The 18,327-nt window shown below is 44.6% G+C and overlaps 1 protein-coding gene across 5 annotated transcripts in view; it reads left to right on the forward strand.

Moving 5' to 3' along the window:
• The window catches only part of DLEC1 (DLEC1 cilia and flagella associated protein), a 247,281-nt gene that overhangs the window by 172,629 nt on the left and 56,325 nt on the right, over window positions 1–18,327 (forward strand). For 4 of the 5 annotated variants that reach the window (XM_063921795.1, XM_063921794.1, XM_063921796.1 and 1 more), the window contains exons 25-27: window positions 7,718–7,903; window positions 13,842–13,909; window positions 16,770–16,921. In XM_063921795.1, the coding sequence (XP_063777865.1) occupies window positions 7,718–7,903; window positions 13,842–13,909; window positions 16,770–16,921 (406 nt within the window). The remainder of the gene's footprint in view (window positions 1–7,717; window positions 7,904–13,841; window positions 13,910–16,769; window positions 16,922–18,327) is intronic. The other variant, XM_063921797.1, reaches the window with a different exon arrangement.

The following is an 18,327-nucleotide window of genomic DNA, read 5'->3' on the forward strand; positions in this document are numbered from 1 at the left end:
GCAGTGCTGTACGCGGGAAGTCCAGCTGCACTAAGGGAGTTTAAAACTTCCACTCATACTGTATAGTCATTTTGGATGGGTTGGTATCGGGTGACCAGTGGTTGGCAGACTGCCGGTCACCATACCGACGACGGAATCCCGTCTGTCAGATGGCCGGTGGGGACGTGGCGAGTGCAACAAAGCCTCTTGTGGGCTTGCTGTGCTTGCCACTAGGGAGGCCAATCCCGGGATCGGGATCGGCGGGATCCCGGGATTTGGGCCTAAAAATGCCGGGATTTGAATCCCGGGATTGGAGCATCCAATCCCCGGGATTCACGGGATTACACTGCGCATGTGCGGGAGGGTGGGTGTGTAAGTAATACTACTTACAATTAGGCGGGCGGCAGCCATAGACAAACACTGAATGCGGCGATACTTCAAATGTGGCGCCGGCCGCCAGCCAATCAGAGCTGGCGGACCGGCAGCCAATCAGGGAAGCTGCCGCAGCAGCGGCAGCCAATCAGTAGCGACTGCTGCGGCCGCTTCCCTGGTTGGCTGCCGGTCCGCCAGCTCTGGTTGGCTGGCGGCCGGCGCTTCATTTGAAATGCCGCCGCGTTCAGTGTGCCCATGGCTGCCGTCCACCTAATAGTAAGTGATATTACTTACACCCAGCCTCCCTCCCGCGCCGCTACCAACCCTCCCCACTACCTACACCCTCCCGCACTGCTACCTACATCCTCCCGCCCAGCTACCTACACCCTCCCGCACCGCTACCTACATCCTCCCGCCCAGCTACCTACACCCTCCGGCACCACTACCTACACCCCCCCTGCCTTCCCGCCGCTACCTACACCCTCCCACACCACCACCTACCCTCCAGCGCTGCTCCCTACACCCTTCTTCACTGATCCCTACTGCAATCCCGGGAATCCCGGGATTGAGCGTTTTTCAATCCCGAATCCCGGGATTGAAAAAACGGCCCGGGATTGGCCTCCCTACTTGCCACGCAGCGGGCTCGCCACAGGTTCTATTCCCACTTTATGGGTGTCGTGGGCACCAACATTTGGGAATAGTCCCTGTTGGTCGGCATGCCAAATGGCGGGCTAGTCAGTGTTCTGGATGCCGGCACCGGTATTGTGATCGACGGTCTCCTGAAAGCCGGTCACATAACCGCATCCATTTTGGACTTGAGGTTCCTGCACACTGCAAGCATCTGGTTTTTCATTTATTGTTCTTCTCCCTGATGTCAGATGGAGATCGTACATACCTCAGTCCTTTTCTAGGTCACTAATACCCCTTTTCCACCTACTGAGCACGGGTCGCAGCCGGGAGCCTGACGCGGGTGCTACCCGGCTGCGGCCCGTGCTCAGCCCCCTTTCCCACTGCGCATATTGTCGGGTTGGTGACACTGCTAGTGACGCGGGAGGGGCAGTGCTGGGAGATCACATGATCTCCCAGCGTCGCCCTTCCATACAGTGTAAGCGGAAGCCGTGTCGCATCGACACGGCTTCCGTTTACACCACTACCCTACCCGGATCATTCCCGTGTCCTACCCAGGTAGTTACCCGGATAGGATTCTCGGGACACTTGATCCGGGTTTTTGCGGGGTGACCCTTTTCCACTAGCAAAAAACACAGGTAAATGCACGCCCCCGTGCATTTACCCGTGTTTTTTGAGCTAGTGGAAAAGGAGTATTAGCTATACAATAGTGAAAATGCGATATACAGTAAATTCATACAGTAGTTTTTGTGTGATGCCAGAACGTACAGACAGACAGACAGACTAAATTTCACTTTTTTTTTTTTTTGTCTCGATGGTCCATAAACCATACCTATAAGTATAATTCTCAAAAAAAAAAAAAGTCTATGTACAGACACAACTGTTACAGTTTTATTATATATAGAGATTTTTATTGTAAGGTTTCTCTATTTATCTTTGGCTATGTAAGGCTTTGTATGAACCCAATTTCCACTGTTGTTATGATGTTTGTTACTGTTACAGTGTATCAGCGATAACCTCAATTAAGGACAAAACAATTAAAAATTCGGAGTAAATCTGTGAAAATCACAAACATATTCTGATTGGTCTGATTCTGCATATGCTACAGCAGTGTTTTTCAGGCACTGTGCCGTGGCAGACTAGTGTGCCCTGAGCAGTCTCCAGGTGTGCCGCCATAGAAGTAGAGCCAGGCTCGCCAATGTGCCGCCACTAATGAGGCCATGGATCAATCAATACTGGTGGGTTTAGTGGTTGCAGAGACAGTTCTAATTTTGGGCCCGGGCAGTGTTGGGCTCTTCTGGCTTTCTCAGATGTGGCTCAGGCGTTACCTATGGAGAAGCTGCAACATGACATCATAGGGCATGCAACTGCACCATGCATCACCATTATATTTGAGTAAAAAACATGGTGTGCCTTACTGCCTTGGCAATATTTAGATCTTGTTCAGTGTGTCGCGAGTTGTAAAAGGTTGAAAATCTCTGTATTAAAGCCTTATTCCAAAATTAAATTAAAAAAAATTTCCCCTCAAAATTCTACACACCATACCCCATAATGACAACGCGAAATAAGTTTTTGGGAGATTTTTTCAAATTTATTAAAAATACAAAACTAAGAAATCACATGTACATAAGTATTCACAGCCTTTGCTCAATACTTTGTTGATGCACATTTGGCAGCAATTACAACCCCAAGTCTTTTTGAATATGATGCCACAAGCTTGGCACACCTATCTTTGAGCTGTTTCGCCCACCTCTCAAGCTCCATCAGGTTGGATGGGAAGCGTTGGTGCACAGCCATTTTCAGATCTTTCCAGAGATATTCAATCGCATTCAAGTCTGGGCTCTGGCTGGGCCACTCAAGGACATTCATAGAATTGTCCTGAAGTCACTCCTTTGATATCTTGGCTGTGTGCTTAGGGTCTTTGTCCTGCTGAAAGATGTACCGTCGCCCCAGTCTGAGGTCAAGAGCGCTCTGGAGCAGGTTTTCATCCAGGATTTCTCTGGTGTCTCTGTCATTGCTGCATTCATCTTTCCCTCTATCCTGACTAGTTTCCCAGTTCCTGCCGCTGAAAAACATCCCCACAGAATGATGCTGCCACCACCATGCTTCAGGGATGGTATTGGGCTGGTGATGAGCGGTGCTTGGTTTCCCCCAAACATGCTGCCTGGGATAGCATAGAGGATTATCTGCAGGTTAATAAGATTATTAGCAAAAGTCAGCATGGGTTTGTAAGGGGCAGATCATGTCAAACTAACTTAATTAGCTTCTACGAGGAAGTGAGCGAGAATCTTGACCAGGGAAAATCAGTGGATGTGGTGTATTTAGATTTTGCAAAAGCCTTCGATACAGTGCCTCACAGGAGACTGATCATCAAATTAAGGGAACTTGGCCTAAGATATACTATTTGTACATGGACAGGTAATTGGCTGGATAACAGAGTACAATGAGTAGTGGTCAACGGAATGTTCTCCAGCTGGGCATCAGTAGTCAGTGGAATACCACAAGGGTCCGTACTTGGCCCGCTACTATTCAATATATTTATCAACGATCTAGGAATAGGCCTGGAAAACAGTGTCAATCTTTGCAGATGATACTAAACTGTGTAAGATAATGAAGTTAGAAAGCATTGTGGAGTCTCTACAGAATGACTTATTTAAACTTGAAACCTGGGCGTCTAAATGGGGAATGAGGTTCAATATAGAAAAATGCAAAGTTATGCATTTTGGGACAAAAAACACACATGCATCCTATACTCTTAATGGGGAAAATATAGGGGTAACTGTGGTGGAAAAAGATTTGGGCGTGCTCATAGATCATAGGCTTAATAACAGTACACAGTGTCAAAATGCAGCAAACAAGGCAAGTAAAGTGCTTGCGTGCATAAAACGGGGCATTGAGACAAGGCACGAGGATGTAATCCTGCCACTGTACAAATCATTGGTACGTCCAGTGGCGGATCCAGGGGGGGCACCCAGGCACGTGCCCCCCCCCCCTGTCAATTATCACTATAGCTGCAAGGGCTGTGGGGCCGCAGGTTGCATGTACGTACCCCTGGCACCCCTGCCACACCACAGATCGGATCTCTCTTCCGATCCGAGCTGCGGTGCTGCGCTCCCTGGCTCCCGTCCCCACTACCGTCTCCCCCAACCCCCCCCCCCCCACACACTGCCGCCGCACCGGAAGTCGTCATCACACCAGGACTCCCAGCGTGCAGCTCCCACCGCTTCCTCCTCTCTACCCTGCTGCCAGCGCTTCCCATCCTCCTCACACATGGCAGCCAGAGCCCCGCAGCACTCTCTCCCGCAGCCGCACCTCGTCTCCTCATCTCGGCGGAACAGCTAGTGAAGGCCCCCTCCCCTGCTATGGCCTCTGTGACTAAGTAGTAGATTGCTTTCGGGCCATCAGTGCTGCGGCCCCCCTGCCTGACACACTGACATACTGTCACAGACAGTGTTCAGTAGAGGCTACATTACCAGTATAATATGGGGGCATGGAAGTTATTTCCCCCCCTGGCTACCCTCTCATAGGACCCTTTACTTTAGAGACTACCTCTGCTGATGCACTCCTTCTACTTACATGTGTCCCCACCCAATTCTCCTCCATTATTTTCCTCCTCCCATGCTTGTACAGTATTAGAGGCACACAGAACCTTCACTAGTGTGCCTCTTACCCCCTCCCACAGTTGTCCTCTAACCCCCCTGTGCCGCTGACCTACCTACCTATGTGTGCCACTGAACTGCTCCCCATATGTGCCTCGGCACCCACAGCTCCATGTGTGCCACTAACTGTCTCCCCTATGTGCTTATCTGAACCCACCTCCCCTTGTGTTCGCAGACACCTCATTCCATGTGTTCTTCTGAGTCACCTAACCCTGTGTGCTTCTGACCACCCTATGTGCCTTTGAGCCACCCACCCCATCTATTTCTGTGTAATCACCGCCATCCCCAATTCATTTCCCTTTTTTAAATACTACGCCGCGGCACCAGAAGCCGTGAGCCCGGACTCCCAGCTGCAGCAGATCCTAGCGTGCAGCTCCCACTGCTTCCTCCTCTCTGCCCTGCTGCCAGAGCTTCCCACTCGATCCCCGTCCTCCTGACGCATGGCAGCCAGAGCCCCACAGCACTCTCTCCACAACTAGTGAAGGCCCCCTCCCCTGCTCCGGCCTCTGCTGACACTTTCAACTAGGTATAAAGTGCCGATATATAGCTGATATAAAAGTGCCCCATTGCCACGTGTCACTAATCCCTGACAATGAGCATGAAACCGATGGCAACGAGCATGAAACCACTGGCAATGAGCATGGAACCAAGGGCATGAAACACCTGGCAACGAACATGAGACCCCTGGCAACGAGCATGAAACCATTGGCAATGAGCATGAGACCCCTGGCAACAAGCAGGTAATTTAAAAACAATGGTGTTGGAGAAGCTGTGATGTGATGAAGTGCATTGAAGTGGGGGAGTGCTGTGAGGTAGGCATTGAAGGGCAGGTAGGGGTGCTCTACCCAGTCCTGGTTACAGACTCTCTCACCATGTCACCCACAACATCTGCCCCATAGACACTCACCCCGTCCCCCACCAGACCAGTGCCCGCACACTCACCCCATCCCCCACCACACCTGTCCCTATCCCCCACCACACCTGTCATTGCACACTCACCCTGTCACCCACCAGACCTGTACTCCATGCCCCCAGCGTGATGAAACAAGGTTGTGGCTTGTGAGTACGGAATTCCCTGTGAGGCCACACCCACCATCCCAGGAGGTCGCACAAAGACCCCCCCCCCCCCCCCCCCCGCGCCTTTCCCTATCGAGGTGCCCCCCCCCCCCCCCTGTCATTTTGTTCTGGATCCGGCCCTGGGTACGTCCACATCTTGAATATTCTGGGCACCACATTATAAAAAAGATATTGGGGAACTAAAATGAGTTCAAAAGCAAACTATTAAATTGATTAAAGGGTTAGAGACACTGGAGTACGAGGAAAGGCTTACTACTAGGTTAAATATGTATACACTAGAAATGAGGCATCTAAAAGGAGATATTAATATCTTAAAATATGTAAAGGGTCATTACAAGGAGTTATCAAGGGATTTGTTTATTAAAAGAACTCTGTATGGGACACGTGGGCACTCGCTGAGGCTAGAGGAGAGAAAATTCTGTACACAACGCAGGAAAGAGTTCTTCACGGTAAGGGCAATAAAGATTTGGAACTCCCTGCCAGAGAAGGTAAAAACGGCAGACTGTAAATGCATTTAAGAACGGACTGGACAAATTTCTAACTGGAAAAAGTATCCAGGGCTATAGCTTTTAACGTAGTGACATTAATATCTGGGAGTGGTAACAATCATAGTTGTCAATTGGTACTAAACCATTACTCCAGCAGGTGCATTATAATATGAACAGCTTAACACAGAATACAGGTTGAACCCGATGGGCATTTTGCCTCTTTGCAACCTCACTAACTATGCATTCAACAGCTGCGATTGAAACAGAGTGTTCTTTGAATTAAATTTATGGTTGATCGATGCACACACTTTCTATTTAGCTGTTAGCGCCAAGCCAATTCTGTTTGTTTGTGGTTCAAACTATGCATTCACACCAAAGAGTTCAATCTTTGTCTCATCAGACCAGAGCATTTTTTTTCTCATGAGTCCTTCGGGTGCATTTTGGCAAACTCCAGGTGGGATGCCATGTGCTTTTTACTAAGGAGTGGCTTCCGTCTGGCCACTCTACCATACAGGCCTGATTGGTGGATTTATGCAGAGATGGTTGTCCTTCTGGAAGGTCCTCCTCTCTCCACAGAGGAATGCTGTAGCTCTGACAGAGTGACCATCGGGTTCTTGGTCACCTCCCTGTCTAGGGCCCTTCTACCCCGATTGCTCAGTATAGACGGCCGGCCAGCTCTAGGAAGAGTCCTGGTGGTTCCGAACTTTTTCCATTTACAGATGATGGAGGCAATTGTGCTCATTGGGATCTTCAAAGCAGCAGATATTTTTCTGTACCCTTCCCCAAATTTGTGCCTCAAGACAATCCTGTCTCTGAGGTCTACAGACAATTCCTTTGACTTCATGCTTGGTTTGTGCTCAGACATGCACTGTCAAGTACCCCTGCACTGTCAAGTGTGTGACCTTATATAGACAGGTGTGTGCCTTGCCAAATCATGTCCAATCAACTGACTTTATCACAGGTGGACTCAAATTAAGCTGTAGGAACATCTCAAGGATGATCAGTGGAAACAGGATGCACCTGAGCTCAATTTTTAGCTTCATGGCAAAGTCTGTGAATACTTATGTACATGTGATTTCTTCGTTTATTTTTTATTTTTAATTAATTTGCAAAAATCTAAAAAAAACTTTTTTCACGTTGACATTATGAGGTATTATGTAGAATTTTGAGGGCAAAAATGAATTTATTCCATTTTGGAATAAGGCTCTAACATAAGAAAATGTGGAATAAGTGAAGGGCTGTGAATAATTTCCGGATACACTGTGCCTGTGTATATATAATTGGATGGAATAAAAAACAAGTTGTGATGTTTCAGCTTGATAGGCCCCCACAGTTCTATACTGTGTGTGTAGCGTTTTTTGTCACTGGTAAACTATTAAAATGTAGCTTAAATATATAACACAGTGTTTGCTATTTTAAATGTAGCAGTTTACATATTTTTATTTTTAATTTACTCTTACTATAATTTGATTTTAAACAGTTGCATCTCTTACTGACTCATATGTGTCTCTGTAGCAGGAGTGAAACGTCTCCCCCGTCGCCTGAAGAGCTGCTGCTGGACTTTGGGTCAGACGTTGTCCTGCAGAGTACGGTGAAGCGGACGCTGGTTCTAACCAATCACTCTGGGATATCTGCACCCTTCTCATTACAAGCTGCGTATTTCACTGGTATCCTCACTCCACAAGTGCCGCAAACCACTACGTACGTAGTGTTCATCCAGAGGAAGGGAAAGTTACCCAAATGAGTGTCTCTAATGAAATCATTATACATGTGTTACATTATAATAGGAAAATAGGAAAAAATATACAGATGTGTCCTTATACACCTAGCCTCAATACGCCACGTGACGTGTCTTTTTTGCATCTTTACCACTCAAAAATGTGTCTTAGTCGCAAACGGATACGACAAACTGCTGCACTGATTAATTTGATATGAGTAACTTGTATATCTGTGTGCGACTTAGTCTGTATGCGAAGCACAATGGAACTTGGCATGGAAAAATGCATTGTAGCACTTACATATACATACTCGCACATAGATATACAAGTTTCCCATATCATATTAATCAGTGCAATCTCTTGAAGCCAATTGTTGTTTTCATTTGTGACTAAGACACATTTTAGCACAAAAAAGACAATCAGCGCAAGGACCCGGCGCCGAGAACAGCTGTTTGGTGCGACTGTATCAGTAGTGTATGAGGACACATCTGTATGTATAATTTGTCCCAAATCCAAGATATGGGGGTCATTCCGAGTTGATTGCTCGCTAGCAGTTTTTAGCAGCCGTGCAAACGCTAAGCTGCCGCCCTCTGGTAGTGTATTTTAGCTTAGCAGAAATGCGAACGAAAGGATTGCAGAGCGGCTACAAAAATAATTTGCGCAGTTTCAGATTAGCTCCAGACCTACTCCTAGCTTGCGATCACTTCAGACTGTTTATTTCTGGAAACCAAGAAAATAAAAATAGCAGCGCTAATGGAAGTATTATATAGTGATTCTAATGCGAAGGATTGAGTGAAAAAAAGTTCTTCAATTTAATAAGACATAAGTTTAGGCCTCAATAAAAAAATTGGATACACGATCCAAACATAACAATTTAAAACAATGGAAAATAGTAAAATTAGCAAAACCCCAAAAAGTGTTTGATATCAGCATAAAAAACAAGTTGAGAAATAAGTCGGAATTCTACCCCATTAAAACAAAGGGATCTAGCATAGACAGTTTTTATAAAACTACCTTAGAAGAATTCAAAAATCTATGCTCAAAGACACCAGAAACACACAAAACAAATAATCTCAATAAATGGGAGAAGCAAGCCATCCATAGACTAACAAAAGACAGCACAATTGTGATCAAACAAGCCGATAAGGGGGGGGGGGGACTAATTATACAGGATAGGTCTGACTATATCACTGAAGCCAAAAGACAGTTGGATAATCATAATTTCTACAGAATTTTGCCAAAAGATCCTACTTCAGCTTTTCTGATGGAACTCCAAGACCTTTTGGGTCAAGCTTTGAGTGACAACCTGATCTCCAAGGAGGAATTCAAATTTTTACTCTGTTCACATCCCACTGTCCCCATCTATTATCACCTCCCCAAAATCCATAAGTCACTCACCGCACCTCCCGGTCGTCCTATAATTTCGGGTGTGGGTTCCCTCACGTCCAACCTCACACATTATGTTGACATTTTTTTACAGCCAAGGGTCACCTCGCTCAAATCACATATCAAGGACACGACACACTTTTTAAATTTAGTTAAGGACATTGAGTGGAGAGATTCATATGGGTTCCTTACACTCGATGTCCAAAGTTTGTACACTAATATTCCGCACGATTTGGGGATTAAGACAATAGCGAAGAGACTCATTAATGACGGAGATCTCACTGATTTACATCAACAATTTATTTTGGATTCTATATCATTTATACTACGGCACAACTATTTCACCTTTTTGGACACTTTTTATTTACAGGTGATGGGAACGGCCATGGGAACCCGGTTCGCGCCGAGTTACGCCAACCTCTACATGGGCGAGGTCGAAGACCAACTCGTGTGGGGGGGCGACCTCGGCGCGGGCCTGGTTCTCTATGGCCGTTACATAGATGATTTATTTATCATTTGGGATGGGGATGCACTGTCTGCTTCTAATTTTGTTTCTCACTTAAATTCGAATTCATTTAATTTAACTTTCACCCACACCTATCACCCTCACATTATTAATTTTTTGGATATCTCCTTGGAGATCAGGGAAATAAAATCTTCACCACCAATTATATGAAGGAGGTGGGGACAGATGCTTATTTACATTTCAAAAGCAGTCATTACATGCCTTGGAAAAAGAGCATTCCCAAAAGTCAATTTTTACGTCTGCGAAGGAATTGCTCTGACCTCACCTCCTTTGATGTACAAGCTGAAATTATGATGGAGGCGTTCCTCAATAGAGGTTACCCAAAATTACTCATTAAATCAGCTTTGGAGGAAGTTAGACAGAGAAAAAGGGAAGATCTCTTAGCACCCAAAAAAAAGAAGACAGATAAGACCAGTCAAATGGAGGAGATAGCATTCATCTCAACTTATAACAACTGTCACTCGGAGATTAGGAATATAGTATCAAAAAATTATGGGATTCTGAGGCAAGACCCACAATTATCTTTAATATTGAGTTCAAACCCAAAGTTCATTTTCCGTAAGAATAAGTCCCTCAAAAATGTATTAGCCCCCAGTTATCTTAAGACCATTAAAGAAAATAATAAGGACATAAGCGGGAATAAGAATTGGCTGAAGGATCATCAAGTAAAAGTAAAGGGTTGTCATAGATGCGGGAAAAATAAATGCATAACATGTAATCGTATTCTTAATCGAACAAAAGAAATCAAGGTTGAGACATCTGAGAAACTATTTGAAATTGGTAGTTTCATTAACTGTGATACTCCATATGTCATTTATATGTTGGTCTGCGGGTGCGACAAAAAATATATCGGACGCACAACCCGAGCACTTAAAGTACGGTTCCTAGAGCATAGGAGGAATATCATCAATAAGATCCAGACACATAGTGTTTCTAAACACTATTATGATATTCATGGTGGAGATCCAAAATGTTTAAAACTCCTAGGCTTAGAACATATATCGCATACTATACGTGGGGGTGACAGATATAAAAGATTATGCAGACAGGAGGTTTTCTGGATGTACCAGATGAACAGTATATTCCCTGAGGGCCTCAATGAGGCAGTGGAATTAAATACTGTGATCTGAGAAACATAGATATACGGGGAAAATAAGTTACTGATTTACATGTTCTGGAAGAAAAAGTGAAAATAGGATCTCACCGTTTCCTTTATTTAATTTTTTGAAAAAAACATCATGATTGACTATTCTCTAATCTGCTCCAGGTTCAATTTAAACATGAGCCTGTGTGAGCGATAGGCTAGGATGTATAAAATAGATATAGTAAATACCTATAGATATAAATATAGATATACCTGCTAAAAGAAAAGCTCTCTGTGGATACATTATATTCCACGCATAAGGATGCAGTTGACCCTCTTCTTTTTTCTCCCCTTTCTTCCCCTCCTTTCTCTTCCGTCCCTTTCCCTTTCCTTCCCCTCCCCCCTTTCCCTTTCTCCCCACATGTAAAACTATAAACATTAGTACTCCCAGTGGAGAAGAGGAGTATGAGGATAAACTATACATAGAACAATAACATAAATAAAAATATGGATAAAAATGATAAAGAATGAGATATTCAAATTAGAAGTAGATCAAAATAACTTAATTCTTTTATAATATATAGATTCTATGGAAGTGTCTATATTAGTAAATGTGTTTCTGGAGAAAAGAATGTGCAAGCTTACATTCTTCTCACTCTTGTTTTTTTTTTTTTTTTTTCCTCCATCCCTTTTTTTCTTTTATTTCTGCATATTGGAAAATAAGATAAATAAATAATAATGGGTGAAGCACAACTGTAGATACAGCAATATAAGTATAGAAGTGGAGGAAATGAGTTGGACATAGGTTTATCTTTATAAATACTATTAAAATTCCTCTTGAAATAAGATGTATCTGAAATAAGAAGACATATCTCCTCTAAATTGTTCCAACAATGGGTTACATATTATTGCTTTAATAAACTGAACGAGCTGATCGCGGGTTACCATGCCAACGGGAAAGATTACCCCGTCTTGTGAGCTACATACTATTTCCATCCTGTCACTCTATACAAGACTACAATTCCCATAGTCACCAGGGAAACGAGGGACACATGACCTGTTAGACGGATGTAGTCTAGCGACATGTTCCGCCACACAGAATGGTGGAACGCAAATGCGCTCCACGGGGCGGAAATGAGGTGTCGCTGTAGAATACGGAAGCGAAGCGCTCTGCTTCGGCTCGCAGTTTAATCTTCTCATATGGGTGCGGGGCTGATGAAAGTGAGGCTGTGTTGATATGGGAGAAAAGAACTCCCGCGGCCAGGATATATGGGAACATGAAGAGGAAATAGATACATATTATTGAAACAGGTGCCCCCGTGACCCGGAAGTACTACAATAGGTAGGGGTGCAATCATAATAAATATATCTGTTTTTTTATTTAAATCCTTTTTAAAAATAGAATTTAGATGTCTGAGTCTGTCCTAGGAACATATCTTAATTTATAGAAGAATTAATTTTAATGTTTTTATGAGAAAATAGATAAATTGAAGGATTGAGTGAAACAGCTGTTTAGAGTTTACTAATTACCTAAGGTATAAATACCCTGCCAGTTGCCTACCTAAGTCACCTTTGATAAAGCTGCATTGCTCGCAGCTAAACGCGTCAGGAGGAGGCTACCTGGGTCGTCAACCGTGACATTTGTTGCTGCCGTAACATATCCAGACCAAACTGGACTTTGCCATCTGCAGAAAAAACGGGACAAACATCCAACAACCAGGAACACTATCTACCCCATCTCTATGAAGAGGACACCGCACCAAATGAGGATCCCAAACCTGGCTGGTTTTGAGTAAAAATATCAGAGACACTCTTAAGGGACTACACCTCTAGCGGTCTTCGGGTAATGTGTACTGGTGTGACTGCATTGTCAGTCTGTTTTCATCTACTATATATTCCAGATTCAATAATAGGAACGGATATTAATGTGACGGGCAGCTACAATTTATTGACCCATATATGCTAATTTTACTATTTTCCATTGTTTTAAATTGTTATGTTTGGATCGTGTATCCAATTTTTTTATTGAGGCCTAAACTTATGTCTTATTAAATTGAAGAACTTTTTTTCACTCAATCCTTCGCATTAGAATCACTATATAATACTTCCATTAGCGCTGCTATTTTTATTTTCTTGGTTTCTTTTGATGTATGGTTGGGGTGTGACTACCCCCAAGTTGTTATAGCAGCAGCATTAGAGACACAGCACCTGAAAGCGCCCGATCCTCCATTTGTTTGGTAGATTTCTTTGTTTATTTCTGGATTTGACGTCACGAACATGCCCTGCGTTCGGCCAGCCACCCCTGCGTTTTTTTGAACACTCCCTGAAAACTGTCAGTTGACACCCAGAAACGCCCCTTTCCTGTCAATCACTCTGCAGCTGACATTGCGTCTGAAAAGCGTCGCTACATCTTGTGTAAAAGTACATCGGCCATTGTGAAAGTACGTCGCGCGTGCGCACTGCGCCTCATACGCATGCGCAGAAGTGACACTTTTTCACTTAATCGCTGCGCTGCGAACATTTTTCACTAGCAATCAATTCGGAATGACCCCCTATATCCTTTACTCCATATTCAAATTGTAAACATGAAGTAGGAGATTCACCGACAGTTTAGGATTAGATCATTTGTAGTAACAAAACTAGTGTGCCAAAACCATCTTACCTAATGCTTTCACAGTAAAGAACCCAGCCTGGTAGCATGCGGTGAGAAGGTGCAGCCTCAAAGTGCTAGTAAAAGGCAATAAAATACAGACCTCTGGAGGCCAGTGAACTAAATGACACCTTATAAAATGTCTATAGTACTTTACTAGCGTGAGTCCCAGTTTTTGTGCGGACTATAGATATAATGCATCATTAGTTTCCTCTGTAAACTCAAATCTGTATTCATCATATTTATGTAATGCTGAATCTTTCTTATTTTTTTAGTGCCAAATTATCTCTGATCCAAAAGACTGCGAGGGTTGCAGAACAGATCGCTAAAAGGGCTGAAGCTGGTACGTGAACTGGACATACAGTATGTTTGTCACTGTTACAGTCCCTCTGTAACATACAGATAGCGGACCAGAAATATAGACATTCCTGGCTAAATTAGGGGCACCACACATACTGAAAGTAAGGGATAACACAGAAGTGTGGCTCATGCAGTAATTAGGCAAATAACACACTTGCATGCTAGAAAGAACTCAGCAGCGTCACCGGTGACTCAGCCGGGGGTACAATAACCATTATTTCCCATATTGACGGCATGAGACCTCAGTGGTGCTAGCATTTTGATCCCAAGAAGGCTCTTAATTGGCTTTCCCAGTACTTCATGTTCTGAACCCTGAGTGCTTATGGTATGTGTGGTACATTTCTGAGAGATCTACAAGTTCATTTCCACCCTCATTTTACCTTGGTGTTGACTAATGGTCTTTGCTCATCCAGGTTCAGCTTGAGTAATGGTACTACACACGCTGTTCCCCATCCCCTTTACTTCATGATTTGTGTATAGAGCTCAGTCAGAAGATCTGAACCAAGTCCAGAATTTATCCGGTATTTTGGTACTATTCCTGGAGACGCATTTTCCATCTCCATCACCCAGGTCTCAATTCTGACTTTCTTGTAGACCATCGGTGCTGCATCAATCCTGCACAATTACCGGTGGTCTAGTGTCCTATGAAGTGACTTGATAATGGTGTTTTATGTTTTCTCCACTACCTGTACTATGCCGTCCACTGATTTGTAAAGGGATTTAATGGAAATACGCAAAAGCACTGGATCACTATAATTAGTATTTACATTGTTGTTATCCTATATAATAAAAGGCTAGCGCTACTCCTCAACTTTATTGGGGGAAATCAAGTTTTTTGTGCACCGGCGGACACTAGATGGCGATGATGGAGTTAATATTACGGTTATGTCATTTGGTCATTTTGACAAGATGGTAAAAACAAAACCCTGCATTTTAAGACTGCAGTTCTAGCCCCCATTTCCCATTCACTCTGACGATTGTCAGGGAAACAGAGGTGACCCAGTTAGCAGTAGGGGGCACTGAGAAACATATCGCTTTAGGGACTACGTAACTTAATTACTAGGTATAATAACTTGAAATACAGTTTATTCCAATATTTAAAAAAAAAACCTGTTAAGGGCAAAATACTGTTTATCACACTGTAATCAGCCATTTTAAGCTCTATGTAACTTCCTATAGTGTAGGAAGTGTAGTGTAGGCCTTTAATAGTCTTACAGACTGGAAATAAGGGGTAATAACTACAGGCGTCACAATGGGGATGTGGACCACACCCAGGTGTCACCCTCGGAGTGGGTGTGGACCAAAATGCAGCTCCTCAACAGTGACAGGGAGTCGGGTGCTGCATTGTGACATTATGTGCGGTGCCCGGCTCCTATCACTAAGAACTAGCCGGCAGTACAGTCTCCGGGGGTAGCCCAGCATCTCCAGGAATGATGGGCACACCCCAGAGTGATGGAAATGGGTGCACACCATGAGACAATGCTGCTTCCCGAGGCCACACCCATTTTTGGGTGCATTGGGGGGGGGGGTCCGTTTTGCGTACCAGGTGTCACACCACCCGGTGACACCTCTAGGAAAAGCAACAGCTTCCCATTTCTAATATATAAATAAAATATTTGCATATGTGTGCATTATCAGTGGTTCTTTTATACAAACGGAATTGTCCGTTTGTATAAATGGTGTGCCGTGGCACCCTGGGGTGCCTCGGAACACTTACAGGGGTGCCCTGCGTTGGTGGTCCAGGATCATTTGAAATTATTTCTGGTCATGTAATAGGCAAAACCAGTGCTGTTGGCTGTCAATCATAAAATATATGGACAAACAGAAGCAAATCTTGTCCCTCACCACACAACTGACCCTAAGGATGACATAAACACCATTTTAATATTTCTTTCTAAATTTCTCAATAAGAAACTTGGCCTGGGGTGCCGTGAAAATTTTTTTTCTGATACTCTAGGGCGCCGTGATTCAAAAAAGTTTGGGAACCACTGATATAAGGAATATTTCCAAAATTACACAAGGTACTGCACTAACTTTAATACAGTCACATTATGTCCCGCATGGACTATTGAAGATCCCCCTTTACTTCCCATAACTAGACTTTCACCCTACAGTCTATTTTGCATACAGCAGCTAGACTAATCTTCATCGCAAACTACTCTGTCAGTATCTACATTGGCTGACTGTGTCTTACGGAATCCAATCTAAAATACATCTACTGACAAAAAAACACTATTAAGAAAACTGTACTAATGTACAGTATCTATTCCCAATAATCTCACTACTCTGCCCAAAACCAGCATCTGACCATCTCACCTTCTCCTATTCCCGGTTACAGGACTTTTTTGGAACTCACCAAACTGTGAAATCCCTCCCTACATACAACACGACTTGCACATACTGTAGCCTCAGGGTGGTCTTCAGTTTGCCGGCTGTCGGGATCCTGGCGCACAGTATAACGGCGACGGAATCCCGAAAGCCGGCATACTGACACTTTTTCTCCCTCTTGGGGGTCCACAACTCCCCTAGAGGGAGAATAAAGACGTGCGCCACCGTGCCCGCAGCGTTGCGAGCGCAGCGAGCCCGCAAGGGGCTCATTTGCGCTCGCCACGCTGTCGGTATGCCGGCGGTCGGGATCCTGGCGCCGGTATGCTGGTCACCGGGAGCCCGGCCACCGGCATACCATACTACACCCTAGCCTTAAGCCTTTAAGTATTTTCCTGAAACCCCCCTCTGCTTTGTCTGGCTGCTAATACCCAGTTGTATTTGTTGTCCCCAATTGTAAAGGGCTACAAACCATGTAAATAATTTAATACTATTGATAACTTCTTCTGAACTTTTAGATTTGAGAACATCAATATTATCCGATGGACGGGGGGCAGCATTCATCCCTCAGCCAAGCTGTGGTACACTGGGGCCATTCCAGCAGATATCCATTGATGTGACTGCTTATAACAATATGTGGGGAGAGTATTCAGACCAGCTTATCTGTACGGTATGTGTGTTTACAGGAAACATAGAGTCCGTTTGTTATGTTACTTTTGTGCCTCAGTGTTGTTACTAGATTCTAATGATTTTATAAGCAGCATTCTTATCAATATTGGTTCTACGCTACAAAGGTAAATTCCAGTCTTGTAAAATGTAAAAATAAAAAAATAAAATACACTGAACAACCCTGTTCCAGAGTCTATGCTGTGGGGACCTTAGATGACAATGTCATTCAAAAGGATTCCTATCAGTTTATCAAGCCGCGGCCTAACAGTGTGCATGACCCTTCCCACCTCTCGCGTCATTGCGCCATTTCTGACAATACAAAGTGCCACTGGTAACCGAACTGGGACTGGCAGCAATTAGTACAGCAGGAGTGGGCATGTCACATCACTTGGCAGTGCCCTGTGCATCAGATCAATTGCATCTTTTTGGAGGACCAATTTAAAGTTTCTGGGGTAGGGACCCCACCTCAGAAAATAGGAGAAGTGCTTATTGGTTTTATTTGTGGCTGTGTATCATGTATCATGGAAACATCACAAAAGGAATCTTTAATGACTAGATTATGCCACCATACACTCGATAGGGTGTGAGACACAATGGGCTTAATCCATTTACCCGTGACTTCATTGAAGCCTGAGTAAATGTGGCCAAATGCTCCACTTACGCTTCAGCCGGACTCACAGATTCTTGTTTGCAGCCTCATAGGATCGCTTGGCGTTGTTTCCACGTCGCAGGTATAGCCAGACTTCTCTGAACAGTAGATGGGTGAGCCTGGGTCCAACTGGTTTCTGCCAGTTCTGAGCTGAAGGTACTGCTGGACATCTTCCACTTTTGAAGGGAAGTAAGCATGATGTATCTTTCATCCGATGCACTAGGTTTCCTTGGCCGACCACTGTGTCTATGGTCCTCAACGTTGCCCTCTTCTTTGTGCTTCAGTGCAGATGCGTCACTGGTTCTAGTGACACCCGGTGCACATTCTGTATCACTTTGGTGCCTGCAGCCGAAAAGGGGTGTGTCCTAAATAGGAGGGGTGTGGTCTCTCAGAAATCCCGATGACATCACTCCGGAGGCAGCCCAGCATCCCCGGAGATGCGGGGCTGCCCTTGTAGACTGGGTTGCCTGCACCGTCGGCTCCTCTTCCATGGCAGGAGCAGGGTGCTGCAGGAGAGTGTAACACTGCAGAACCTGGTTCCTATCACTGCAGAGGAGCTGGCATTTTGGTGTAACCCCGTCTGAGGGTGACACCCGGGCGCGGGCTGCACCCCCCCGCACTCCCCTCCTGACGCCATTGCTTCAATGCTGAGAAATACAGGCAGGTACTTATCCATTATGCAATACCAGCAGGGAGGCAACTGATTGGCTCCAAATTTATTCTGCAGCAGGACAATGACCCCAAACATACAATGTTAT

Source organism: Pseudophryne corroboree, chromosome 5 (assembly GCF_028390025.1).
Source record: "Pseudophryne corroboree isolate aPseCor3 chromosome 5, aPseCor3.hap2, whole genome shotgun sequence".
Taxonomy (NCBI): domain Eukaryota; kingdom Metazoa; phylum Chordata; class Amphibia; order Anura; family Myobatrachidae; genus Pseudophryne; species Pseudophryne corroboree.